The sequence below is a fragment of the Grampus griseus genome, assembly GCF_964374135.1.
Source record: "Grampus griseus genome assembly, chromosome: 14".
NCBI lineage: Eukaryota > Metazoa > Chordata > Mammalia > Artiodactyla > Delphinidae > Grampus > Grampus griseus.
Genome location: NC_139008.1, coordinates 66,406,959 through 66,428,911, shown reverse-complemented (window position 1 = coordinate 66,428,911; position 21,953 = coordinate 66,406,959). Strand labels below are relative to the sequence as shown.

Below are 21,953 nucleotides of genomic sequence, written 5' to 3'. Positions count from 1 at the left end.
CGTGTCTTATTTCAGACATGAGAATAACTGTACAGTGTAAACTTACAAAGCGTTTTTAATGGTTGTAGATTGGAAATAAAGTATGTCATATGAACAGTTTCCATGGACTTGGCCTCTTCTCTGATTTCTCATTTTGGGTGGGTGGGGTGCTCAGCAGATTTGAAACTTGAGTCTACCCCACACCCAGCTGCCTGGGAAGGAAGGAGCCCTGGGAATGCCACAGCCAGCTGGCTGGTTTGGGGGTCACTTGGGAGGAGCCACCAGGGGTTCCTGGCTACTGACTGCTGACACCTCAGAGTCTCCCATGAAGGGTGGTATGACCACTGAGAAATAAATGCAGAGTCATCAAAAATGGAATTGAGGGAATTCCCTGGAGCTCCATTGGTTAGGACTCCGCACATCCACTGCAGGGGGCATGGGTTTGAATCCCTGGTCAGGGAACTAGGATCCTGCAAACCTCACAGTGTGGCCAAAAAAAAAAGGAATTGAAACTTTCTACAAAAGACTTTCAAAAATTTATCATAAAAAAGGACATGGATTAATTATCTATTACAGTAGAATTAATTATCTCCAAACGTTTATTATATCACAGATGCTGTGGGTCAGGAATTCGGGAGCTGAGTAGTTCTGACTCAGGGTCTCCGGAGGGTGCAGTCAAGTGTCAATCAGGCTGCAATCATGTGAAGGCGTGATTGGGGCTGGAAGATCCACAAGGTGGCTCACTCATGCCTGGCAAGTCAGTGTTGGCAAGAGACCTCAGTTCCTCCCCAGGTGGCCCTCTCCATATGGCTGCTTGAGCATCCTCACAACATGGCAGCTGGCTTCCCCCAGAGCAAGTGATATATGGAAAAAGAGGGTAGAAGCTACAATGTCTTTTATGACTAAGCCTTGAAAATCATACACTGTCATTTCTGCAGTATCTTATTGCTTATACAGATTAGCCCTATTCCTTGTGGGAGAGGATTATACAAGGGTATGAAGACCAGGAAGTGGGGAACATTAGGGGCCATCTTGGAAGCCAGCAACCACATGAAAATTATACAGATCTCTTCTTTTTTGAGGGCCTAACAATAGCCAGGCCTGTGCTAGGCATTGAGGATAACAATATATGGACCTGAAAAACAGGAAAGCAAATGTCAATGGCCAGGAGGAGCCCAGGGTGCTCAGGGAGCTGGGAGGAATCAGCAAAGGCTGCAGAGGGACATCTGAACTGATACCTAAGCTTGAGAGGACCAGATGAAGGAGATGGTGGTGTGTCGTAGGCAGGAGACGGAAAGGACATGTCCCAGGTGGAGGGAACGGCATGTGTGAAAGCCTAGGAGAAAGAAGAGCAGAACTGGGGAACGGAAAGAAGTCACTGGCGTGATGAAAGAGGCTGGGTCAGATCACAGAGGGCCTTAGGAGGGAAGGGGCGTCCACATCCTGTGGACAGTAGGGAGCCACATAAGAACTGAAAGCAGAGAAGGGACATAGAGGATGTACTGGGTCTGGATTCCATGAAGCAGTAGACCCACTGTGCCCCAGGAAGGCCAGTTCTGGCTGTGTTCTGTTCTTGGGATATTGACAAGCGAGTAGTAATTGAAGGAGCAGGGTGAGCAGAGAAGGAACGGGGCTCTAGAAAGTGATATTCAAGGAATAAAGAGCAAACCTCTGCTTTCAGATGTCTGTTGGTAGCCAACATGCTGGAACCACATGGTGGAAATTTCAGGAAGGCAGATTTCTGCCTACCACCAGAAAACTTTTCCAAGGACCACAGCTGCTATAGAAGGATGATCACAGTCACGTTCCAGCTGTTGCTCACCAACCCTTCTTTCAGTTTCTGTGGACTGCTTGTAATTCAACACTTGGAGGTTTCAGATCCCAAAGGACTGCACCTGCAAGGGGACATTCTGATGGCATCATGCTGGGTGCTGAAGCAGCAGTCTGCTATCTGGGAGCCCCCAAGCCAGCAAGGGATAGTGGACCAGGCACAGGTTGGGCTTCTGGGAGCACAGAAGGGGGATCTGCTTTTCAGCCTGGGGCCTCAGAGAAGGCTCTGAGAGAGATGAATCCTCAGCTGAGGCTTAAAATCGGAGAATTTTGCCAAGAACAAAAGGCTTGAAGGGCTTCCCAGGCAGAGGGAATGGCTTGAGCAAAGGAGTAGAAGCAATGGGGGATGACGAGAGGAGAGGCAAGCAGTTTGGGGAGGGGCTGGCCTGCAGTGAGTTTACAAAGGAGAGATCTTGAAGTTTGCCAAGTATAGAAGGGACCACAAAGGGAGAATACGTGCTACAAAAGGACCGGAAAAAGTGTAAGAGTCATGGTCCACATTTTCAGCGTTAAGAAGATAAAAGGAGGGGTGACCACGGCCTAGCGACGGAGCAGGTATCACTGCGCACCCGCTAATGCCCTGTATTCCTTTGGCAAGTACCTCCCTGGACCTCTGTTCCCCCTCTTAGAAACGCTCTAGGCATACTGGGCGCAAAGGATACGCTGGTGTGATGGGACCCAGTTAGTGACTCCCTGGGCGTGGCGTAGCTGAGGAGGTGTAACATGGCAAAGTCTGGGCTGGGAAGAACTTGGACAAAGCGGGCGGGGCAACAAGAGCCTTGAACACCAGTTTGCGCATGCACCTTGAGTGAAGCCGGCGTTCTGCGTGTGCGCTTGCGCGAGCCGTGGAGGCCGCCGCCGGCGCATGCGCCCTCGGCTGGCGGGAGTTTCACCGGAGGCGGGGCTGGCGCGGGCGGCGGATCGCCAAACGGGCCCAGACCCGGAAGGAGCAGACGCTTTGGCGCAGGGCGTGCGGAGGTCTCCGGGGCCGCGGAGAGTGGCCTGCGGCCTTGTTTTTCGGGGACGGAGGCTTAGGGCTGGACGGGCGTCGCTCTGAGGTTAGGAAGTCGCAGACCTCTCCCTGTACGCGGCCCCGCTTACCCGCGCACCATCCTCTTTGGGGCCGGACACCTCGGCCCAGCCCAGACCCAACCCGTCGTCACCCCCGACAGCGGGGACTAGGGGGGCGCTGCAGCCACCTCCGGGTAAGAGGAGACCCGAGGCCGGGGTGCGCCTCTCGGTCGGGGCCTGTTTGCCGAGCCAGCGGTCTAAACTCCAGAACAGTGGTTGAAGGCTGGGGGGTGGGTCTCAGGCCGGGGTCGGAATTTCGCCTGTGCTCCAGGCTGGCCGCACAACAAGTTTGGGCCAGGCTTTTGCCCCCTCTGAACCTCAGTTCTATCTGCAACGTGGAATTGATGATGGTACTTACAGAGCTGTGGAAAGGATTAAACGGGATAGTGATGCAAGTAAATTGTTTGCATACACACACAGGTCCTGGCATGTAATAAGCGCTTAGCGGGCGACAGTGATTGCTGCTATTATCCAGGCTTTCAACTGAGTGATACAGTCGTTACTGGGGCGATGTAGATCCTCGACCTACCCCTCGTTCTGTTATCTTTGCCATGTTGTCCCGTCGCATATATTCATTTCTCTTTACTAAGCACCCCACAACGCACCGATTTCTGTTGGGGATGGGGGTGGGGGAAGCATAGACGATGTAGAGATGCCTCAGTCGTGTCCCTGCCCTTTTCCAATCCGTTAGTTGTCTGTAACAGGCTCTAGAAATACAGTCTGGCCGGGGAGGCAGACATGTAAACGGACTTTACAACCAGTGCTAGGAAGACCTAGGGGTGGAGCGGAGCAGCCAACTCTGTCAAAGAGAAGTGGTGTGAAAGCTTCACACTTGAGCTCGATTGGGAAGGATGAATAAGCTTTACAGGCAATGTGTGCAAAGAGTCAAAAGTGGTGCATGGAATGGGAGTGGCAGGAGAAAGCAGGAATGGGTACTAGTTAGGACTAGCTTCTGGAAGGTGTTGAGTACACTGGAGGAATCTCTGCTGCTGTCTAAAGAATGGATTGGAGGGAATTCCCCAGCGGTCCGATGGTTAGGACTCCGTGCTGTCACTGTGAGGGCCAGGGTTCAGTCCCTGGCGGGGGAACTAAGATCCCACAAACGGCGCGGCCAAAAGTAAAATAAATAAAATAAATAAGAATGGATTGGAGAGGAGCAATGCTGCATGTAGGAAAAACTAGTGGAGAGACTGTTAGATTCTTGAGGGAGGTGGGGGAGAGTGGTAGAAATTATGAGATCTGAACTAAATCGATAACCGGAAATGGGGAAGAGTTGTAGAGACTGTTGGAAGTAGAATGAACAGGCCTTTGGATCTTAGAATTAATCAAGGATAATGTGATTTTTTCATGTTTTGAAGACCATGTAGATCATAATGCCATCAACTGAACTATGCACTTAGGCGCTTGTTAAACACAAAATAATTGGGAAATAAGATGGGCTACGTGTTAAGGTGAGTATTTCTAGAGATGAATTCCGTAGAAATTGAGAACAGGGGGTGATGAGCTGTGCAGATGTTCTCTGGAGGAGGTGGGTGAGGCGGGGTTGGACTGGACCTTCTCAGGCAGGTAGAATTTCATGGGGCAAAGAGGGGCAGTTCAAAGAGATTAGAAAGCACAAGGCCGATTCTGGGGTAGTAAATCCCCGGCAAGCCTGGGACTGAAATGTGGAGAACAGATCACCTCCTTTTCCTGTTTTCAGGGTTCTCCACCCAGGATGACTTCTAGATCAGAGATTGTAGAAGGTGAGTACTGTAGTGACATTCAGTACCTCTTGGGTTCAGGTTCCTGAGCTTTACCTAAATACTTTCCTGGCTCCTGGTGGACTTGAAAGCACTTACTCACGTATTTGCAAAGATGCTTCCTCAGTGTTTCCATGATCTGGGGCATACATTTCCTTTTTCCACTTTTTTGCACAGATACTTAGCTGTGATGGGATTGATTCTGTATTTTGACTTTTTTATAACAAGTGCTAGAAGAGGAACCAGTGGCATCTAAGACTCATGATCATCAATTGGAATCAGATCCCAACCCTGCGGAAGCGTGTGGTAATTCGTCCACCTCCCTGGAGATGACTGAAGGCGTTTCAAAGAAACAGATTCACCTTGGCTCTAGCCCTAAAAAGGGGGAAAGTTGTGATCCCAGCCACCAGGAAGGACTTCAATCCAGGTCCCTTTATTTGTCCCCCAAAGAACAGTGTGCCCGTCATCAAGACAGGAGGCAATCCTGGCGGCGAGCAAGTATGAAAGAAACGAACCGGCGGAAGTCACTGCCTCCCTTTCATCAGGGCATCACAGGTGGGGTGCCATGTACATAAGACAATGGAGTTCCAGCTCAGATAAGAGGCAGTGAGGTATGGGAGACAGATAGACTTGACTTTGCTGCTTACTAGCTATGTGACTGAGCAAATCTCTCTGAGCTTCAGTTTCCTCATCTGTAGGAGTATCCTAAGATTATAAGTACTGATGTCAAACACCTAGTAAGTATTCAGTATCATTGCTATTGATATCATGTTATTAGCTACCCACTGTAATCTATACCATGAACAGAAAATCTGATTTATGGTTGTTCAACACTCACCTCTGCTAAGTGAATGTTCAACATTCACCTTTGCTAGAAGTAAAGATTTCTTCCTGTGGCTTTCGGCCTCATATCCTTAAGCAGAACAGAAGGTGGATGGGTCGCTACCTGATTTTAGGCTTTATAACTGAAAATATCTCAGAGGGAAGGACACATAAAAATATCTAGGGTAAAAACCTAGTTTTTTAGACATGCTGTATTTGAATGTAATTTTGTATGAATTTATAATAATAGCATCTCAGTAAGCATTGAAGTACAAGATTTAATATGGAAAGTAACACATTTCAGGAAGACCTTACTAGCTGTGTGACCTTGAGCAGGTCCCTTAACCTCCTTTGCCTTACGGTCCTCATCAGTAAACAGGATGAAATAATACCTATTTTACGGGGTTGTGTGAGAATTAAATGAGTTGATATATAGCACAGTACTTGGCACATGGTAAAGAAATAGTTCAAGTGTTAAGCTGTGGTGATTATTTTAAAGACATCACCTCACTTCCAGATGGTCTCATGTTTAGAAGGAATTCTGGGTAAAAACAGCCATGTAGCATATCAGAAAATTGCCACCACAATTAGGCACATGCACTTTACTCCATGGACGTGCCAAGAAGCTTCAGTTTCCTAAGATTGCCCTAACCTGCATCTCTGTTCCAGAGCATGTGGGCCTAAAGTTCTGTGTAATAGAAAATTACTGATGCATAATAAGATTTGTTATCTCCTGGTCACTACCAGCCACTTGCCAAGTTTCTTTGGTTATAGGCAGAAGGTATCCAGTTTTTCATGACTAAAAGCAAGGAGAAGTAATCAAGAGAGGGCACAAAAGAACTTTAAAAACACAGCCAGCTGAAGCTGGAGGGCAAAAACATGTCTCTCTCCCAATTCTCAAAGCAAATTTCCTTTGCTGTATAATAGTTGATGTTTTTAAATGAACATAATCGAAAAAACAGTATCTATGTCTTCTAGTTGTTTGAGGATTCAGTGGCATAATTATGTAAAATGCCCGTTCAGTTCTGGCTGACTCACTGTGTGACCTTGAGCAAGTTACCTATTACCTAACCTTTGTCAAATGGAGTTGATAAGATACTTGGGACTTCCCTGGCGGTCCAGTGGTTAAGACTCCGTGCTTCCACTGCAGGGGGCAGTGGTTTGATCCCTGGTCTTGGAAGATCCCACATGCCGGGCAGTGTGGGGAAAAAAATAAAAAAAGATTCACCCAGATAAGATACTTGCCTCAAGTTTTGATGAGGTGTGTATAGCATTTAATAAAATGCCTTTTAGATAGCAGGTGTTCAACAAATTACTATTAATGTATCATTAGGTCATTAAGGAGAGGCAGCATGGTATTAGTGGGAAAACAGGTTTTGGTGATGGACTTGGGGTTGAATTCTGGCTCCACCAGTCTCGGCTTCAAACAAGTTATATCCCCTCTGAGCTTCAATTTCCCCATCCGTAAAATGGAGCTCATAGTTTATAAGAAGATTCTTAAGACAATGTATGTATGCATTCATTCATTCATTCATTCATGGCTGCTCCACACAGCACGTGGGATCTTACTTCCCCGACCAGGGATCAAACCCGCGCCCCCTTCACTGGGAGCACGGAGTCTTTAGCCACTGGACTGCCAGGGAAGTCCCAAGACAGTATTTAAAGCACACTGCAGTGCCTGTCATAGAAATACTGAAATAATCCCACCTCCTTTCTTCAAATGGTGAATATAAAACATAAAAGGAGTTAAATTTTTTTTTTACGTTCTACGTTGTTTATCAAGACAAGATTTTAATGTAGTACATAAAAGGTTCTTAAAACTTTTCAAAGTTAGGATGCACAATGGGTAAATGTCATTCTTTGGTGATCTTGAACAAATTAGATGTGACTATATATGAATTCTCCCTTTAATTAGAGAAGGCTGCTTGGGTTTTCTTAAGTTGGACTGCATCAAGGGGGAGGGAATTTTTCAGTTTTTTTTACTTTGCTAACTGTGTAAGTATCCATCTCCTTCAATGCGGTGATATTTTATGTTAGAGCTCTGCAGATCCATCAGTGTCAACATAGCAGAAAGCAAACGGCTGGGCTGTCTCCTGCTTTCCAGTTTCCAGGTGAGAGTCTCACGATTGGGAAATGCTTTCTTTTTCTTTTCTTTTCTTTTTTTTTTTTTAAACTGTTAACTGTGACATCCCCAAAGAGAGATCAAATACTGTGTGATTTATCGGTAAAGGGTAAAAGATATTTCTCTCTAGTGGGATTAATTTAAAAGCCAGCTTTAATCCCAGGAGCTGATCTGTCTCTGGACTAGGCTCTACCAGTCCCATCGGTGCTGCTGTCGCTGAGCACTTAACAGTCAGATTTCCCCGATCTAGTATATTTTGCTCACTGGCAGCAAATGATGGGAATTTACAGTGAGTGGAGGTCAAATCTAAGTTTAAGCAGTCATTTGAGGTCTGACTGCATTCTAAGTTGGTGTTATATGGCTGACTGGTGATCACATCAGTTTAGATAAGCAAGTCATTTGTGTGAATTAAATGAGCATTGTTTTTCCTGAATCAAAAATCAAATCATATAGTCTAGGCAACAAAGAGTTTTTCCCTTACCTTTTGATTTTCTCATTTTGTTTTGTTTATATGAAAAATCTTAGGTGTAGAATTAAATCATGTTTACTCACATTTATTAAACATCATAAAATTACATGAACTCGGGACTGGCCTGGGAAATCTTGGTTGTACTGAAAATGCTTTTCTTTATTTAGTTCTCTGTTCAGAAACTTGAACCTTTCCTAAGGGGCACTGAGGGCTTCAGTCTTGAAAATTTTAGAGCCAAAGGTAAGTTACTAAGACTAGACAAGTGAGCTTTGACCTTGGTCTGTACCTTCTATGAAGGTCAATTGAAGCCCCATTCTCAGGATCCCCATTTACAGGAACTGCTGCCTCACAAAACCAGCTCCCCTCCTTTTTTGGGGAGTTGCATTAAAAAAAATAAGAGTCTATGTTTATGAAGTTCAGAAGGTCCAAAAGTGAAGAAAGTGAGCCTCTCTTCCACCGTGACCCCAATCACAGTTCTTCCCTCCCAGAGGCAGCTGCAGTCACCAGCTTCTTGTGTATCCTCGCAGAAAGATTTATCGCATTTCTAAACATTTATCCATTGAAATCAAATGAGTAAACCACTCTACACTGTTCTTTACCTTGCGTTTTTTTTAACTTAATTTATCTTGCAGATAATTCTATATCACACTTATAGAGCCGTCTTGACATTTTAGTAGCTCCATGATACTCCATTTTATAAATGTACCATATTTGATTTAACCAGTTTTTTACTGATGGACTTTTAGAGTTGTTTTCAGTCTTCTACTGTTGCAATGAATGGATAATGAATACCTTTTTATACAAACCTTTTGGCACATATTCAAGTAAAAGTAAGATAAATTTCTAGATTGGAAATTAACTAGTGTAATTATACTGTAACTAAAAGTTTAGATTTTTTACTATTTAATTGGTGATAAAAGGTATTTTTTTGTACTTTTAATCTTTTCTTTTTCTTTTGAAGAGGATAATAATTTTTTCATATTTTTAGAGGAGAGCCATTTGTGCTTTATTTTCTGTGTATTGTCTGTCCATATCCTTTGTTCACTTTTAAAAATTGGGATATTGGCTCTTTTGTATTGATTTTGTAGGAACTCTTTATATATTAAGGAAATTAGCTGTTTGTGATGTAAGTTACAAATATTCTTTCCTGGAATCAGTTTTCAGCTTTCCAAAAAGTAGCTATTCTCCTTACAGTGTCATTACACAATCATCCAGGTCAGAAATACTCAGTGTTACCCACTTAAAAGACCTAGAAAATACATGAACTCAGACTTACTTGCCAGTTAAAGCTATTTATCTCAGAACTGCACTATCACCATAATTAAAGTAGATATGCCCAGGTTATTTTGATAGCTGTTTTAACCTATCTTTCCCCCTCTGCATTCCTCACCTGAATTTAATTGTGAACTCTTCCAAATTTAAGCAGAGACCTGTTTTTACCTTATGCCCATAATTCTTTATTTGTCTCCAACATTTCTCATTACACTCTTGCCCATTGCCTGACTTCTGTAATGTTCTTCCACCCAGTGCCAGCAGATCAAATCGCTTGAAAAGAATGAAATGTCCATGCAGATACATCTTTCTTTTTTTTTTTTTTTTTGCGGTACACGGGCCTCTCACTGTTGTGGCCTCTCCCGTTGCGGAGCACAGGCTCCGGACGCGCAGGCCCAGCGGCCATGGCTCACGGGCCCAGCCACTCCGCGGCATGTGGGATCTTCCCGGACTGGGGCACAAACCCGTGTCCCCTGCATCGGCAGGCGGACTCTCAACCGCTGCGCCACAAGGGAAGCCCCAGATACATCTTTTTAACTGCTTTTTTCACCAGTCAAGTGTAAAAAACACTATTATAAATGTTATAAAGAGGAGTTGTCTTTCATTTTATCTATACCTATCCAAAGAGAAAAGATAAAATCTTCCTGCATATTTTTACCACTTTTTTAAATGAGTGAGAATGTAACAGGGGACCGTAGAGCTGGGACCACATTAAGTACGTTATATCTTTGTCAGCAGCTCACTGTGAAAATTTGTATTCTCTTTATTTTATAACATAAAATTTTATTCTATTCTTTCTAGCATCTTCTCTTTCTGAAGAATTGAAACATTTTGCAGACAGACTGGAAAGTGATGGAACTCTACAAAAATGTTTTGAAGATTCAGAAGGGTAAGAGCAATTCCTCTTCTGTCCAAAATTATAATTGAATTAGGACTTTCTATTTATTTATTTAAAAAAAATTTTTTTTAATATTTATTTATTTGGCCACACTGGGTCTTAGTTGCGGCACGCGGGATCTTTGTTGCCGTGTGTGGATCTTCGTTGCGGCATGCGGGATCTAGTTCCCTGACCAGGGATCGAACCCGGGCCCCCTTCATTGGGGTTGCAGAGTCTTAGCCACTGGACCACCAGGGAAGTCCCTAAAAACTTTTTAATTAAAATATAGTTGATTTACAATGTTGTATTAGTTTCTGGTGTACAGCAAAGTGATTCAGTTACATATACATATATTCTTTTCCATTATGGTTTATTACAGGATATTGAATGTAGTTCCCTGTGCTATACAGTAGGACCTTGTTGTTTATCTATTTTATATACACTAGTTTGTATCTGCTAATCCCAAACTCCTAATTTATCTCTCCCCACCCCCTTTCCCCTTTGGTAACCATAAGTTTGTTTTATTTTTTCTTTTTTAAAGATTTTTACATTTATTATTTATTTATTTTTATTTATTTTTGGCTGCGTTGGGTCTTAGTTGCAGCACGCAGGGTCTTCGTTGAGGCATGCAGGATCTTTCATTGCCGCGTGTGGGTTTCTCTCTAATTGTGCAGGTTTTCTCTTCTCTAGTTGTGGTGCACAGGCTCCAGGGCGTGCAGGCTCAGTAGTTGTGGTGCGTGGGCTTAGTTGCCCTGCGGCATGTGGAATCTTAGTTCCCTGACAGGGATCAAACCCGCGTCCCCTGCATTGTAAGGCGGATTCTTTACCAATGGACCACCAGGGGAGTCCCCCATAAGTTTGTTTTCTGTCTGTGAGTCTGTTTCTGTTCTGTAAATAAGTCATTTGTGTTGTATTTTAGTTTCCATATATAAGTGATATCATATGGAATTTGTCTTTCTTTGTCTGACTTACTTAGTATGATAATCTCTGGGTCCATCCATGTTGCTGCAAATAGCATTATTTCATTATTTTTTATGGCTGAGTAATACTGCATTGTGTGTGTGTGTGTGTGTGTGTGTATACACATATGCCACATCTTTATTCATCTGTCGATGGACACTTAGGTTGGTTCCATGTCTTGGCTATTGTATAATACTGCTATGAACATTGGGATGCATGTATCTATTTGAATTAGAGTTTTCATCTTTTCTGGACATATGCCCAGGAGTGGGGTTGCTGGATCATATGGTAATTCTATTTTTAGTTTTCTAAGGAACCTCCTTACTGTTCTGCATAGTAGCTGCACCAACTTACATTCCCACCAACAGTGTTAGGAGGGTTCCCCTTTTTCCACAGCATTTATTATTTGTAGACTTTTTTTTCTCACCACGCGGCTTGTGAGATCTCAGTTCCCCAACCAGGAATTGAACCCAGGCCACGGCAGTGAAAATCTGGAATCCTAACCACTAGGAGACCAGGGAACTCCCTGTAGACTTTTTAATGATGGCCATTCTGATGGGTATGAGGTGATACTTCATTGTAGTTTTGATTTGCATTTCTCTAATAATTAGCGATGTTGAGCATCTTTTCATGTGCCTGTTGGCCATCTGTATGTCTTCCTTGGAGAAATAAAACTTTTTATTTTAATTAGACAGTTGTTCATGCACTCAACAAACGTTCATCTAGCATCTCCTATGTACCAGGCTCTTCTAGAAGTGGAGATAAATAGTGGTAAATAATCAAACAAGATCTCTCTTCATATACATTGTAATAGGAGAAACAGTCAAACAAATACATAGAAAATAATGATTTCAGATAGTGATAATCTAAGAAGTCAGTAAATATGAGAGTGACTTGAGGGGTGGGCACCTTTAGCTAGAGTGTTCAGAGAAGTCCTCTAGTGATTTGACCTTTGCACTGAGACCTATAAGACCTGGATGGTGAGAAGGAGCCAGCCATGGAAAGCTGAGAGGAAAAGTGCTCTTCAGATCTTCACTAGCCATGCAAGTTGGAGATAAATTTATGTTCTTTAGCTGTTGGCAAGCAAGAATATTAGGAGAAATTTTGCGGTCGCACCCCCAAACTGGTCGTTCCTCTTCAGGGGCAGCACCCACCCCTCTACCCACAGCCTGTAACACATCATGTAACTTGGGCTTACACTTTTGACTTCACAAAGGTTTACCTTTCTATGGATCCTTAGAATTAACATTACTATTCAGGAAATGAAAAATACTTTAGTTCAACATAGCTTCTCTTTTAATACAGTATATATATATATTTTTTCCATCAGCACTCCTTTATTGTTTTTCACTGTGCGTATCTTACCATGAGAGAATTACATTTGTCAGGCAGCACTGAAGCTATTTATTCCCTTCTTATTCCATTAATTAAACTATAATACAATCGCTTGGGTTGCCCACAACCAGTCGTTGGAAGATGAATATAGGATGCTATTCTTTAGCTCATATTCGACCTCTGCGTGGTAATGAAACAGCAATAAGGTTTATATCCCCGTAACTTAATGCAGTATATTTAAGCCACAGGCTGCTGCATGTCAGCCAGAGGTGATAGAGGCTGTTTCTCACAGGCCTTGGTAGGAAAACACGAACGGTGACACAACTGATTTGCTTTTGCCAGGTAGAGTACCAAGTACATCTGCAAAATTTTGGCATTTTCAATGCCTCCTGCTTTTCCTTTAGGATTAATGGCCCTACAGAGCCGAGGCATTGGTTTAAGTAAAACATATCCAACCAGTAGCTTCAGTTTAAGTGGGAAGACAAGATGGTTATATGGAAAAGTATTGTTGGTTCTTAAAAGATATTAAGGTTTTGATTAGTGGGAAGGGAAGAGGCTAAAAAACGGCGTGAACAAAACTTTGGAGATTGAAACCCTCAGATGTTTGATGCTGAATGGCACTATATGAGACCGAATAGATAAAGGGTAATAGGAATCAAAGTTAATGAGCTGGACAGAGCCAGAACCTTAAGAGAACGTTAAGTGCCAGGTTAAGGAGTTTTGGGTTTTCTTCTGAATGCAGTGGAAGGTCACAGAATTTTTAAGCAAGGAAAAAAATTAAAGGAATATTTTAAGAAAGGTTAATCTGGCTGTGTGCGAATTAGAATTGGTGAGAGAAATAGATGATGAAGAGACCCACTGAGAAAGCTGTTACCTGGTGCAAAAGTGAAATAGAGCCCAAGAATAAATATTTGTTGAAAGATAAATTCTGGGACTTCCCTAGTGGCACAGTGGTTAAGAATCCGCCTGCCGGGCTTCCCTGGTGGCGCAGTGGTTGAGAGTCCTCCTGCCGATGCAAGGGACACGGGTTCGTGCCCCGGTCCAGGAAGATCCCACATGCCGCAGAGTGGCTGGGCCTGTGAGCCATGGCCGCTGAGCCTGCGCATCCGGAGCCTGTGCTCTGCAACGGGAGAGGCCACAACAGTGAGAGTCCCACGTACCGCAAAAAAAAAAAAAAAAAAAGAATCCGCCTGCCAATGCAGGGGACACGGGTTCTAGCCCTGGTCCAGGAAGATCCCACACGCTGCGGAGCAACTAAGCTCGTGCACCACAACTACTGAGCCTGTGCTCTAGAGCCCGTGTGCCACAACTACTGAGCCCACGCGCCTAGAGCCCGTGCTGTGCAGCAAGAGAAGCCACCGCAATGAGAAGCCCACACACCACAACAAAGCCCTTGCTCAGCACTACTAGAGAAAGCCTGCATGCAGTAAGGAAGACCCAATGCAGCCAAAAAAAAATAAATTAAAGATAACTTTTTTAATAAATAAATAAATTTAAATCTTCAGAAAAGTTTTTTTTTTTTTTAAAGAAAGATAAATTCTGAACATGTTTTATTGCCATTAAAATTATGTAAGGTGTCCATAGCAAGTGCTCTTGGAAGGTTTGTGTTAATCTCATCATCCTGTCTGTATTCTAGAAGAGCACCAGATTTGTCTCTGGAAACATCAGTGGCTGAGATGAAGGAATATATAACAAAGTAAGTGAAAATGAGTGAACCTTTGTTGGAAAATCTAAATCCATCTGGGGAAAATAACTAAACCTGGGAAAAAGGAATAGTAAACATACTTTTCAGTGTGTCAATACTAGTGTATCCCCACTGGAAGTTAGACAGCTGCACACGGGGATTTTATGGGCTGTACTGATGGCCAGTTTCATAGAATGGAGTCTAGAGACTAAAGATGTGGATTTGCTATTAAGAACTCATGTTTGATTTGATTAAATTAATAGCCTCTGAATTGGTCATGCTTTCTCATCCTTTTATGACCTTTTTATTCATATCTTAGGACCAGAGTAGACACCTAATACACTTATTGTTGCCCTGAGTGATTCAGAGTGAGATGATCAAAAATTAACTGAATTTTTTTCTGTTCCTATAGGTTTTCTTTAGAACGTCAGAGTTGGGATCAGCTCTTGCTGCGCTACCAGGAGGAGGCTGAAGGGATCATATCCAGGTTAGATCTGTGACAGGAAATAGGAAGCTTTTACCTTGTGGAATTTGATTTGAATTGATTTCAGTTCTCTTAGCACAAATTGAACGATGAATCCACTCTTAGAGGCCAATCAACTCATCAGATCTCTGTAACGTGTATATTAGCACTTTGTAAATGGAGAGCGAGGGGGAAGGCAAGGAAGAGTTGTCACTATTTTCAGTCAAAGAACAGAATTGCCTCTGTTCTGTGTCCTTGGCTGCCATTCCACATCCTGGGGGAGACAGGCACATTTCTGGCCTGTACCTGGCAACCTGGGGCTGGGCCAAGAACAGTATCAAGGGACATCAATGAGCACATGGCCTTTGAGCTGCATGTATGGGAGAGAACCCTGGCCAGGCCTTCATGGAGATACAGACATGAAATGGGTAATGGAAGATGAGGTGTAGGAGAGAGAGGATCTTTGTCTGGGTCTTGAAGGCATAAGAAAATGGGTAAGTGCTAGATTTTGATTTCATTTTACCATCCAAACCAGTGATTTTAAGCTTTTTTCCCAAACAGAATCTTAGCTAGAAATGGAACTATAAAACATTAGCCAAAATAGTAATTGCAGAAGCGGCCTCTTAGAGCCGTGCTTTGAGGAACACAGTTGGAGAAATGCCCCCAGTCTCAGCATTGATGGTTATTAGTTACTTTCTTCACCCTTTAAATGTTCCATTTATGAAGATAGATAATGTATAAGATGGCAGTTTCAGAATAAAAACTTCTGATGGGGCATAGCTTAATAGTTAAGAAGAATGCTTCTGGAAGCAGACTGTCTCTGTTCAAACCCTGACGACCCCTTACTTCTGTGACCTTGGGCAATCTGAAGTGCCTCATTTGAAAATGGGGTGATATCAGCTCATACCTCGTTGGGTTATTGTGAGGGTTAAGTAAGGTTGAACGGAAAGTGCTTAGCTGTGTCTGGCACCCAGTACGCGCTCAGTACCTTGTAGTAGCTGTTACTAAAGCGTCATCATCAGTTTTCATGAACTGTCCAGTATATTCAGTTTGTGGTTGGGGTTTTTTGGCCACACACCGTGCAGCTTGCAAGATCTTAGTTCCCCAGCCAGGGATCAAACCCACACCCTCGGCCATGAAAGCCGGGAGTCCTAACCACTGGACCTCGAGGGAATTCCCTATATTCAGTTACTTTAGATAATTGAAGTGGGCCAGCATCTCTTTGGTAAAAGATTATAGACGTTGACTTCAGGATAGCAGGCTTTGGCTTTACCCCAAGTGTAGTCCTTTTTGTAAATGGACCTTACTGTTAGGTGGAGTCAGCTAACCTTCTAGCATTTCCTGGAGTCCAGGGGTATAAAAATATTAATATTGGATAATGATCTCAGAATCTCCTGTTAGTTAGAGAGCCTGTACTTTCAGTACAGGGTGTAAGAATGTTGATTGAGGTTAATAAAGCCTTCTAGGAGGTTTTTTCCCTAGGTAATCTTTACTGTTTTCCCCAGAAAATGATAGTAAAATTATTTGAAAGCTCTTTTGTTTTGTGTTTAGAGGATCAACTGAAACCAAAAATACTGAAGTTGAAGTGGAACCTACAGCATATCTTGGGTCTTCCCAGAGTGAAGTCCTTAATACAAAGCCTGACTACCAGAAAATATTACAGAACCAGAATAAAGTCTTTGATTGTATGGAGTTGGTGGTAAGTTGGGTCATGTTTCTTTTGTTGAGTTATCCAGCTTTGCTACCTTGTCATCCTTGGAAATTAAAAGACGTGGAGAATATGCGTAATTAGATGAGATAAGAGTATATTCAGCTCTACCTTGGGGAAACATGGAGAGACAATGGAAGAGAAGAAACGAATAAATGGTGATAAGTGTTAATAAATCAGGTGGAAGGAGGGCTGTAGGTTGCTATATAGAGGGGTTGAAGGTCCTGCTAAGGTTCTACTTTAATAAGACTTGAAAGAAATGAGGAATGATCCATGAGGACATTTTGGAGAATAGTAGTGTTATCAACCCAAGTATTAACAGGAAGCACATGGCATTTGATACAGGATAATTCAAGGAGGGTCTGTTTACAGAGGGGCTAAGTACAAAAGTGTGGGTTTCAGGAAACCAAAAGTAATCTGGGGCTTAGAGGCAGCTGAGCTATACCTGTCGGCTGGAGGGAGGAACAGTTACTGTGGCACCTGGCAGGGAGTCATATAGTGAGTGGGATGCTTTGAGAGAGCCATGACGTTCAGTTGAGAGACACAGCTAACTCGAGATGACCCTTCTGGAAGCAGGCCTGGGTAAAATACGCTGACCTCATTCAGCTCCCTCGCACTTGGCTCCCTCTTGGCCAAGCCCACCCAGAAACCAGAGGACATGGGATCTTGTTGGAGGTTGTGCAGGTCAGCCTGCTGGGGCACGGAGCGGTGTGGAGAAGAGTGGAGTGGGGAAGTCTGGCATAAGCATTCCAGGTTGAAAGAACAGCAAAAGCAAAGCTGAGCAGGAGCTCGCCTGACATGTTTGAGGAGCCTCAGAGACGCCTGGACCCTTACAACTGACAGCTGTCTTTTGTCTGCAGATGGACGAACTGCAAGGATCCATGAAGCAGCTGCACGCCTTTATGGAGGAAAGTACCCAGTGCCTCCAGAAGGTGTCAGTACAGCTCGGTAAGCCTGTCTTAAGGGGACCAGAGCTTGTACTGTTTTATGTCTCATAGCCCTTCGGATACACACCGCCCTTCAAAACATATGGTCTCAGAGGGCAAGGCCTATATCTGGTGGGGTTTCTTTTCCCCTCACAATAACTATTACGTTGTGGGTACTCAAAGTTGATGGGAAATTTGTAGATGTAAATTCCACAGAAGCACAGGAGACTGAGAATTAAATCTCCACAAACTGTGTTGTTTGGGTAAATCCAAGACTTAAGAAACACCCATTCCTTTTTTCCCTTTTCATTCTTCAAGAATCCACTAAGTGACACCGACATTACTTATCCGTCACTTTTCCTGACCACCTCCAGCCCTAAATTATGTGCTATACATCCCTTCATTTCATTATTCATTGGATGGTATTGTGGTTGTAGTTGCAGCTGGCTTTCCTACCAGACTGCCGTCTCGTAGAGGGCACATGCTCTCATTTGTTGTTGGAATGCCCTTCTGTGTGTCTGGCACAGTGTCCACACAGTAAGTTTTCAATAAATGGTATTTGAATTCAATTGAAGTTTATTTTGTGGCTCCTTTTCTCTGCAGGGAAGAGAAGCACGCAACAATTAGATCCTTCACCAGCTCGAAAACTGCTCAAGCTTCAGCTGCGGAAGCAACCTAGCACACGTTGCTCTAAACCTTGTCAGTGACCTTATGCAGCTTTTCTGCCACAGGATGCTCCAGAGGAGAGAAACAGGAAGAGTGCCCCAGCGCACGGCAACTGCACAACGGGCTAAGCTGTGACGTCTGCCCTGTTGCCTTTGAAGATAACTGGCTGACTATAAAGCACTTCGATTTTTTCCTTAAAATGATGGAATTAATGCATCTGAAAGAATGTCATATAGAAACTTTTTCCAAGAATGTGCAAAATGCTTGAGACTTCTGCTTTGGAATGACCTTCAGAACTAGTGGCCCATTCTTTTAAACGTCCTTCGTGATCAGAAACCTTCCTCTTGTGAAGATGTTTTTCAGGTTTTGAAACAACGCGAAGTCATTCAGGGCCGAATCCAACAAACATTTTAGGGGTCGTTCTGGTTGTAAAGGGAATGAGACTGACGCCTAGTGTGGCTTCGAAGGTGGTTTTAGGTAGAGGAGTTGTGAGCATTGCTAGCATCGTGTGGATACATAAATCACATCACAACATGTCCAGATTGAAGGAGGTTCCTCTCATTCTCTGTATCCTGATGTCTGTAGTGTGCTTTAGCTTTTAATATTGAGTCGACATCCTAAATCCTGGATTCATGGCAAGAAGGGGTTAAGTACCTCTTTTCATTGTTCTCCATATTTGTTAATAATCTGCAGTATAAGATGGCGCATACTTAAAAGCTTTCCCTTGTCTCTGTGTATATTTTGAGTGTATAAAAAAATGAAAAGGCAGGGAAGGCTCAGCAGAAAATAGGATTCTTTGCCAGGATCTGGAAGTGAACAGTAGTGTGGAGATACGCCTCAGCATTAACTCCAGTAAAACCCCAACTAATTTATTGTTAGTGTCTCTTATTCTCTGATCCTCCTATTAGGACAAAATCCATTTCACGTAAATACCCAGTCATTATCCTAAGTCTTAAGCCTTCGCCTAAGCACTAGTTAGGGAGAGGTGATATCTCCTTGCTTTGACCTACATTCCTTATTCTTTCATAGATTTGCAGAGCCCCTGCTGTATGCCACACACAGTTGCAGGAACTGGGAAGAGAGCAAAGAACAAAAACAGACCTGGGACCTCCTTTCATGATGCTCACAGTCTAGTGGGGACAAGGGAACAAGAAGACACGGAACAAGAAGAGAGCCCTTTTCCACAGAAGTGATGTTTTCGTTAACTTGGGAAGGAGAAAGGAGTTAAATAGGGCAGTTATTTGAGGTAAAAGGAGCAGCATTTACAAAGGTCTGAGGGGAGAGAGAAAAGTGTAAGAGCCACGTGAGACAAAGATAATCGAAAGTCATTGGAAGGTTTTGAGAGACAGAGAGAAAGGGTCAGAGCTTTATTTTTAAAAGATCAGGGACTTCCCTGGTGGTCCAGTGGTTAAGACTCTGCACTTCCACTGCAGGGGGCGTGGGTTCAGTCCCCGGTCAGGGAATTAAGATTTTGTATGCCACACGGCAGCAGCCAAAAAAAATCACTCCAGTTGCTGTTTGGAGAACAGACAGAAGCAAGTATGTGTGGGTGTGAGAAACCAGTTGGGTTATTGTAGTCATCAGGTGGGGAATGACAACCTGTGCTGGGAGTTGGCAATGGATGAGTGTGAAGAGTCGTCCACAGTGTCTGGAACATAGCAGGCGTGTCACCTACGTGTTACAAACGCCTAACTGCCACGTATTAACTGACCGAGAAAAAGTTATTTAACCTCTTATTTGTAAGATTGGGGGAATGATAGAATCTATATCACAGGGATGCTATAAGGGTTAGATTAAATAACGTAAGTTTAGAACAGTGGTATGAATATGATGGAGGGGGTGGGTAATAGAGCAGATAATGAGATGGGAAAGCTTGCAGTTCAGTTTGGGATGCCAAACATGTCAACTAGAACTGTTGGATATACAGGTGGAAAACTGGGTAGGAAAACCTGGACTAGAAATAAAATTTGGAAGTTACTGATACCCAGTTATTAAAGCCTTAAGAGTAGATAATACTGTCCAGAGTAGAGCAAGAAGGGAAACTGGACAGACCCGAGGAAAGCTTTTAAGAATCAGAGGAGTGGTGTGAATTGCCTACTCTCAGAAGCAGAATAGTATAGTGGAAAGAGTGTAGAATTTGGAGTGAATCTTCATCCTTATCCTCAATTTCCTTTCTGTGAAATGGGGAGAGATCCCCTCTCTCCAAAGGTGATTGTACCTCCCCAGCCCCATTTTATCTACTGCATTGTATTACATCTTTTGTTGATAAGAATTTGTTTAAGCCCAAGGATAGGAAGTATGTTTTTGTGTCTTCAACAGCTATGCAAGATAGAGCACAGAAAAAGAATAATAAGCTCTGAGTATTCTATACACATATAGACCACAACTTTATAAGATAACTTCTATTTCTGTCATTATAGATGAGGAACTCAGGCATGGAGGGGCTTAATAATCTAACCAAGAACATATATACAGGAGTGGAGGGTCAACTAGACCCCATGTGGCACTCAGTAAATGTTAACAAATAAACACAAATCATAATAAAAGGCTGTGCTCAGTATTAGTTCTCCCTCTCCCCAAATTTGGTTCAGGAATTGCACTTGATGAATACTATAGACAGTTGCAGCCCTTTAGATGTTTGGTAATATTCTTCCGTTTGCCCTACTTTAGTTAAGAGAATACCTTGCTTTTAGTCAGTGATACTTAACACTAAAGAAATAATAGATCAAATTATAAGCTCTTTCAAGGAAGAGAGTATGTCCTGTACATTTTGGTGTTTTTTAAATTTGGGTGTAATTAAGCTTAATGTAATCATTCTGGGGGAAAAAAATTCCGTTTCTCATGTTGCACTCTAAAAAGGAGATGGTGTGGCTGGTGGCTGTAGTAGAGGTGATACAGTGGAGGACTAGGAATTAGGAGCCCTGTCTTGGATTCTAGTTTTTTTTTTTAACTTTTATTGGAGTAGAGTTGATTTACAATGTTGTGTTAGTTTCTCTGTACAGCACAGTGAATCAGTTATACATATACATATATACACTTTTTTAGATTCTTTTCCTATATAGGTCATTACAGAGTATTGCGTAGAGTTCCCTGTCCTATATCTAGTTCTTAAGTTACTGGTTCATTCACCAAAAACTTACTAAGCCCTTTCCTCATGCCAAACCCTGTGCTAGGTGCCATGTGACCTTGGGTACCTCTCAGGGCCCACGTCAAAGGAGGATGCTGTGCCTTGTAAAGCAGGGGTCCCTAACCCACAGGCTGTGGACCAGTACCGCCTGAACCATCCTCACCTCCCAGCCCCCCACCGTCCATGGAAAAAATTGTCTTCAATGAAACCGGTCCCTGGTACCTAAAAGGTTGGGGCCTGCTGCTGTAAAGAGCTCTTAGGGGCTTCCTAAGGATGCAACTCGGCAGAATGGGAGAAGCCAGCCAGACACAGCACTCAACTACCCTCCCTCTGAGCAGTTCTAGTTTAAGGTTCTCCAGGGAGACTCCACAGCAAGAAAACTACAGTACTGCCCCCTTAACCAAGGGGGATACGTTCCAGGACCCCAGTGGATGCCTGAAACTGCAGACAGTACCAAACCCGATATGTGCTAAGTTTTTTCCTATATATACACACCTACAATAAAGTTAATTTATAAATTAGTCACATTAAGAGATTAACGGCAACAATAACAAAACAGAACAATCATAACAATATACTGTAATAAAAAAATTTTTTTTAATTCAAAAAAATTTTTGACTGCACCATGCGGCATGTGGGATCCTAGTTCCCCAACCAGGGATCGAACCTGTACCCCCTGCATTGAAAGTGTGGATTCTTAACCACTGGACTGCCAGGGAAGTCCCCTGTAATAAAATTTAAGTGAATGTGGTCTCACTCTCAAAATGTTGTATTGTCTTGTACTCACCCTTCTCACAGATGATATGAGATGATACAATCCCTATGTGATGAAGTGACATAGCATTAGGCTACTATTGACCCGACCATACATCAGAAGGAGGATCATGAAGCCATGATGATGTC

General features: G+C 43.2%; 1 protein-coding gene across 3 annotated transcripts; it reads left to right on the top strand.

Moving 5' to 3' along the window:
* Positions 1-2,751: 2,751 nt before the first annotated feature.
* Positions 2,752-21,796, top strand: DSN1 (DSN1 component of MIS12 kinetochore complex). Of its 3 annotated transcripts, none has more exons than XM_082669486.1 (11): positions 2,752-3,014; positions 4,580-4,622; positions 4,848-5,174; positions 7,479-7,552; positions 8,200-8,272; positions 10,106-10,193; positions 14,113-14,172; positions 14,573-14,647; positions 16,175-16,322; positions 17,192-17,279; positions 17,861-21,796. In XM_082669486.1, the coding sequence occupies exons 2-11, from the start codon at positions 4,595-4,597 to the stop codon at positions 17,962-17,964; spliced, it is 1,065 nt and encodes a 354-aa protein (XP_082525612.1). In that variant the 5' UTR covers positions 2,752-3,014; positions 4,580-4,594; the 3' UTR covers positions 17,965-21,796. The 3 variants fall into 3 exon arrangements, with proteins under 3 accessions (XP_082525612.1, XP_082525613.1, XP_082525614.1); XM_082669487.1 differs by having other exon boundaries at positions 4,797-5,174; XM_082669488.1 differs by lacking the exon at positions 4,580-4,622 and having other exon boundaries at positions 2,754-2,867.
* Positions 21,797-21,953: the final 157 nt, after the last annotated feature.

Bases quoted from the DNA above. Each gene is read 5' to 3' on its own strand.
- DSN1 (XM_082669486.1), top strand. From the start codon at position 4,595: ATGACTTCTAGATCAGAGATTGTAGAAG. The intron at 7,553-8,199 runs GTGAGAGTCTCA...TTCTTTATTTAG, and splicing joins TCCTGCTTTCCAGTTTCCAG to TTCTCTGTTCAGAAACTTGA. The intron at 14,648-16,174 runs GTTAGATCTGTG...TTTTGTGTTTAG, and splicing joins GCTGAAGGGATCATATCCAG to AGGATCAACTGAAACCAAAA.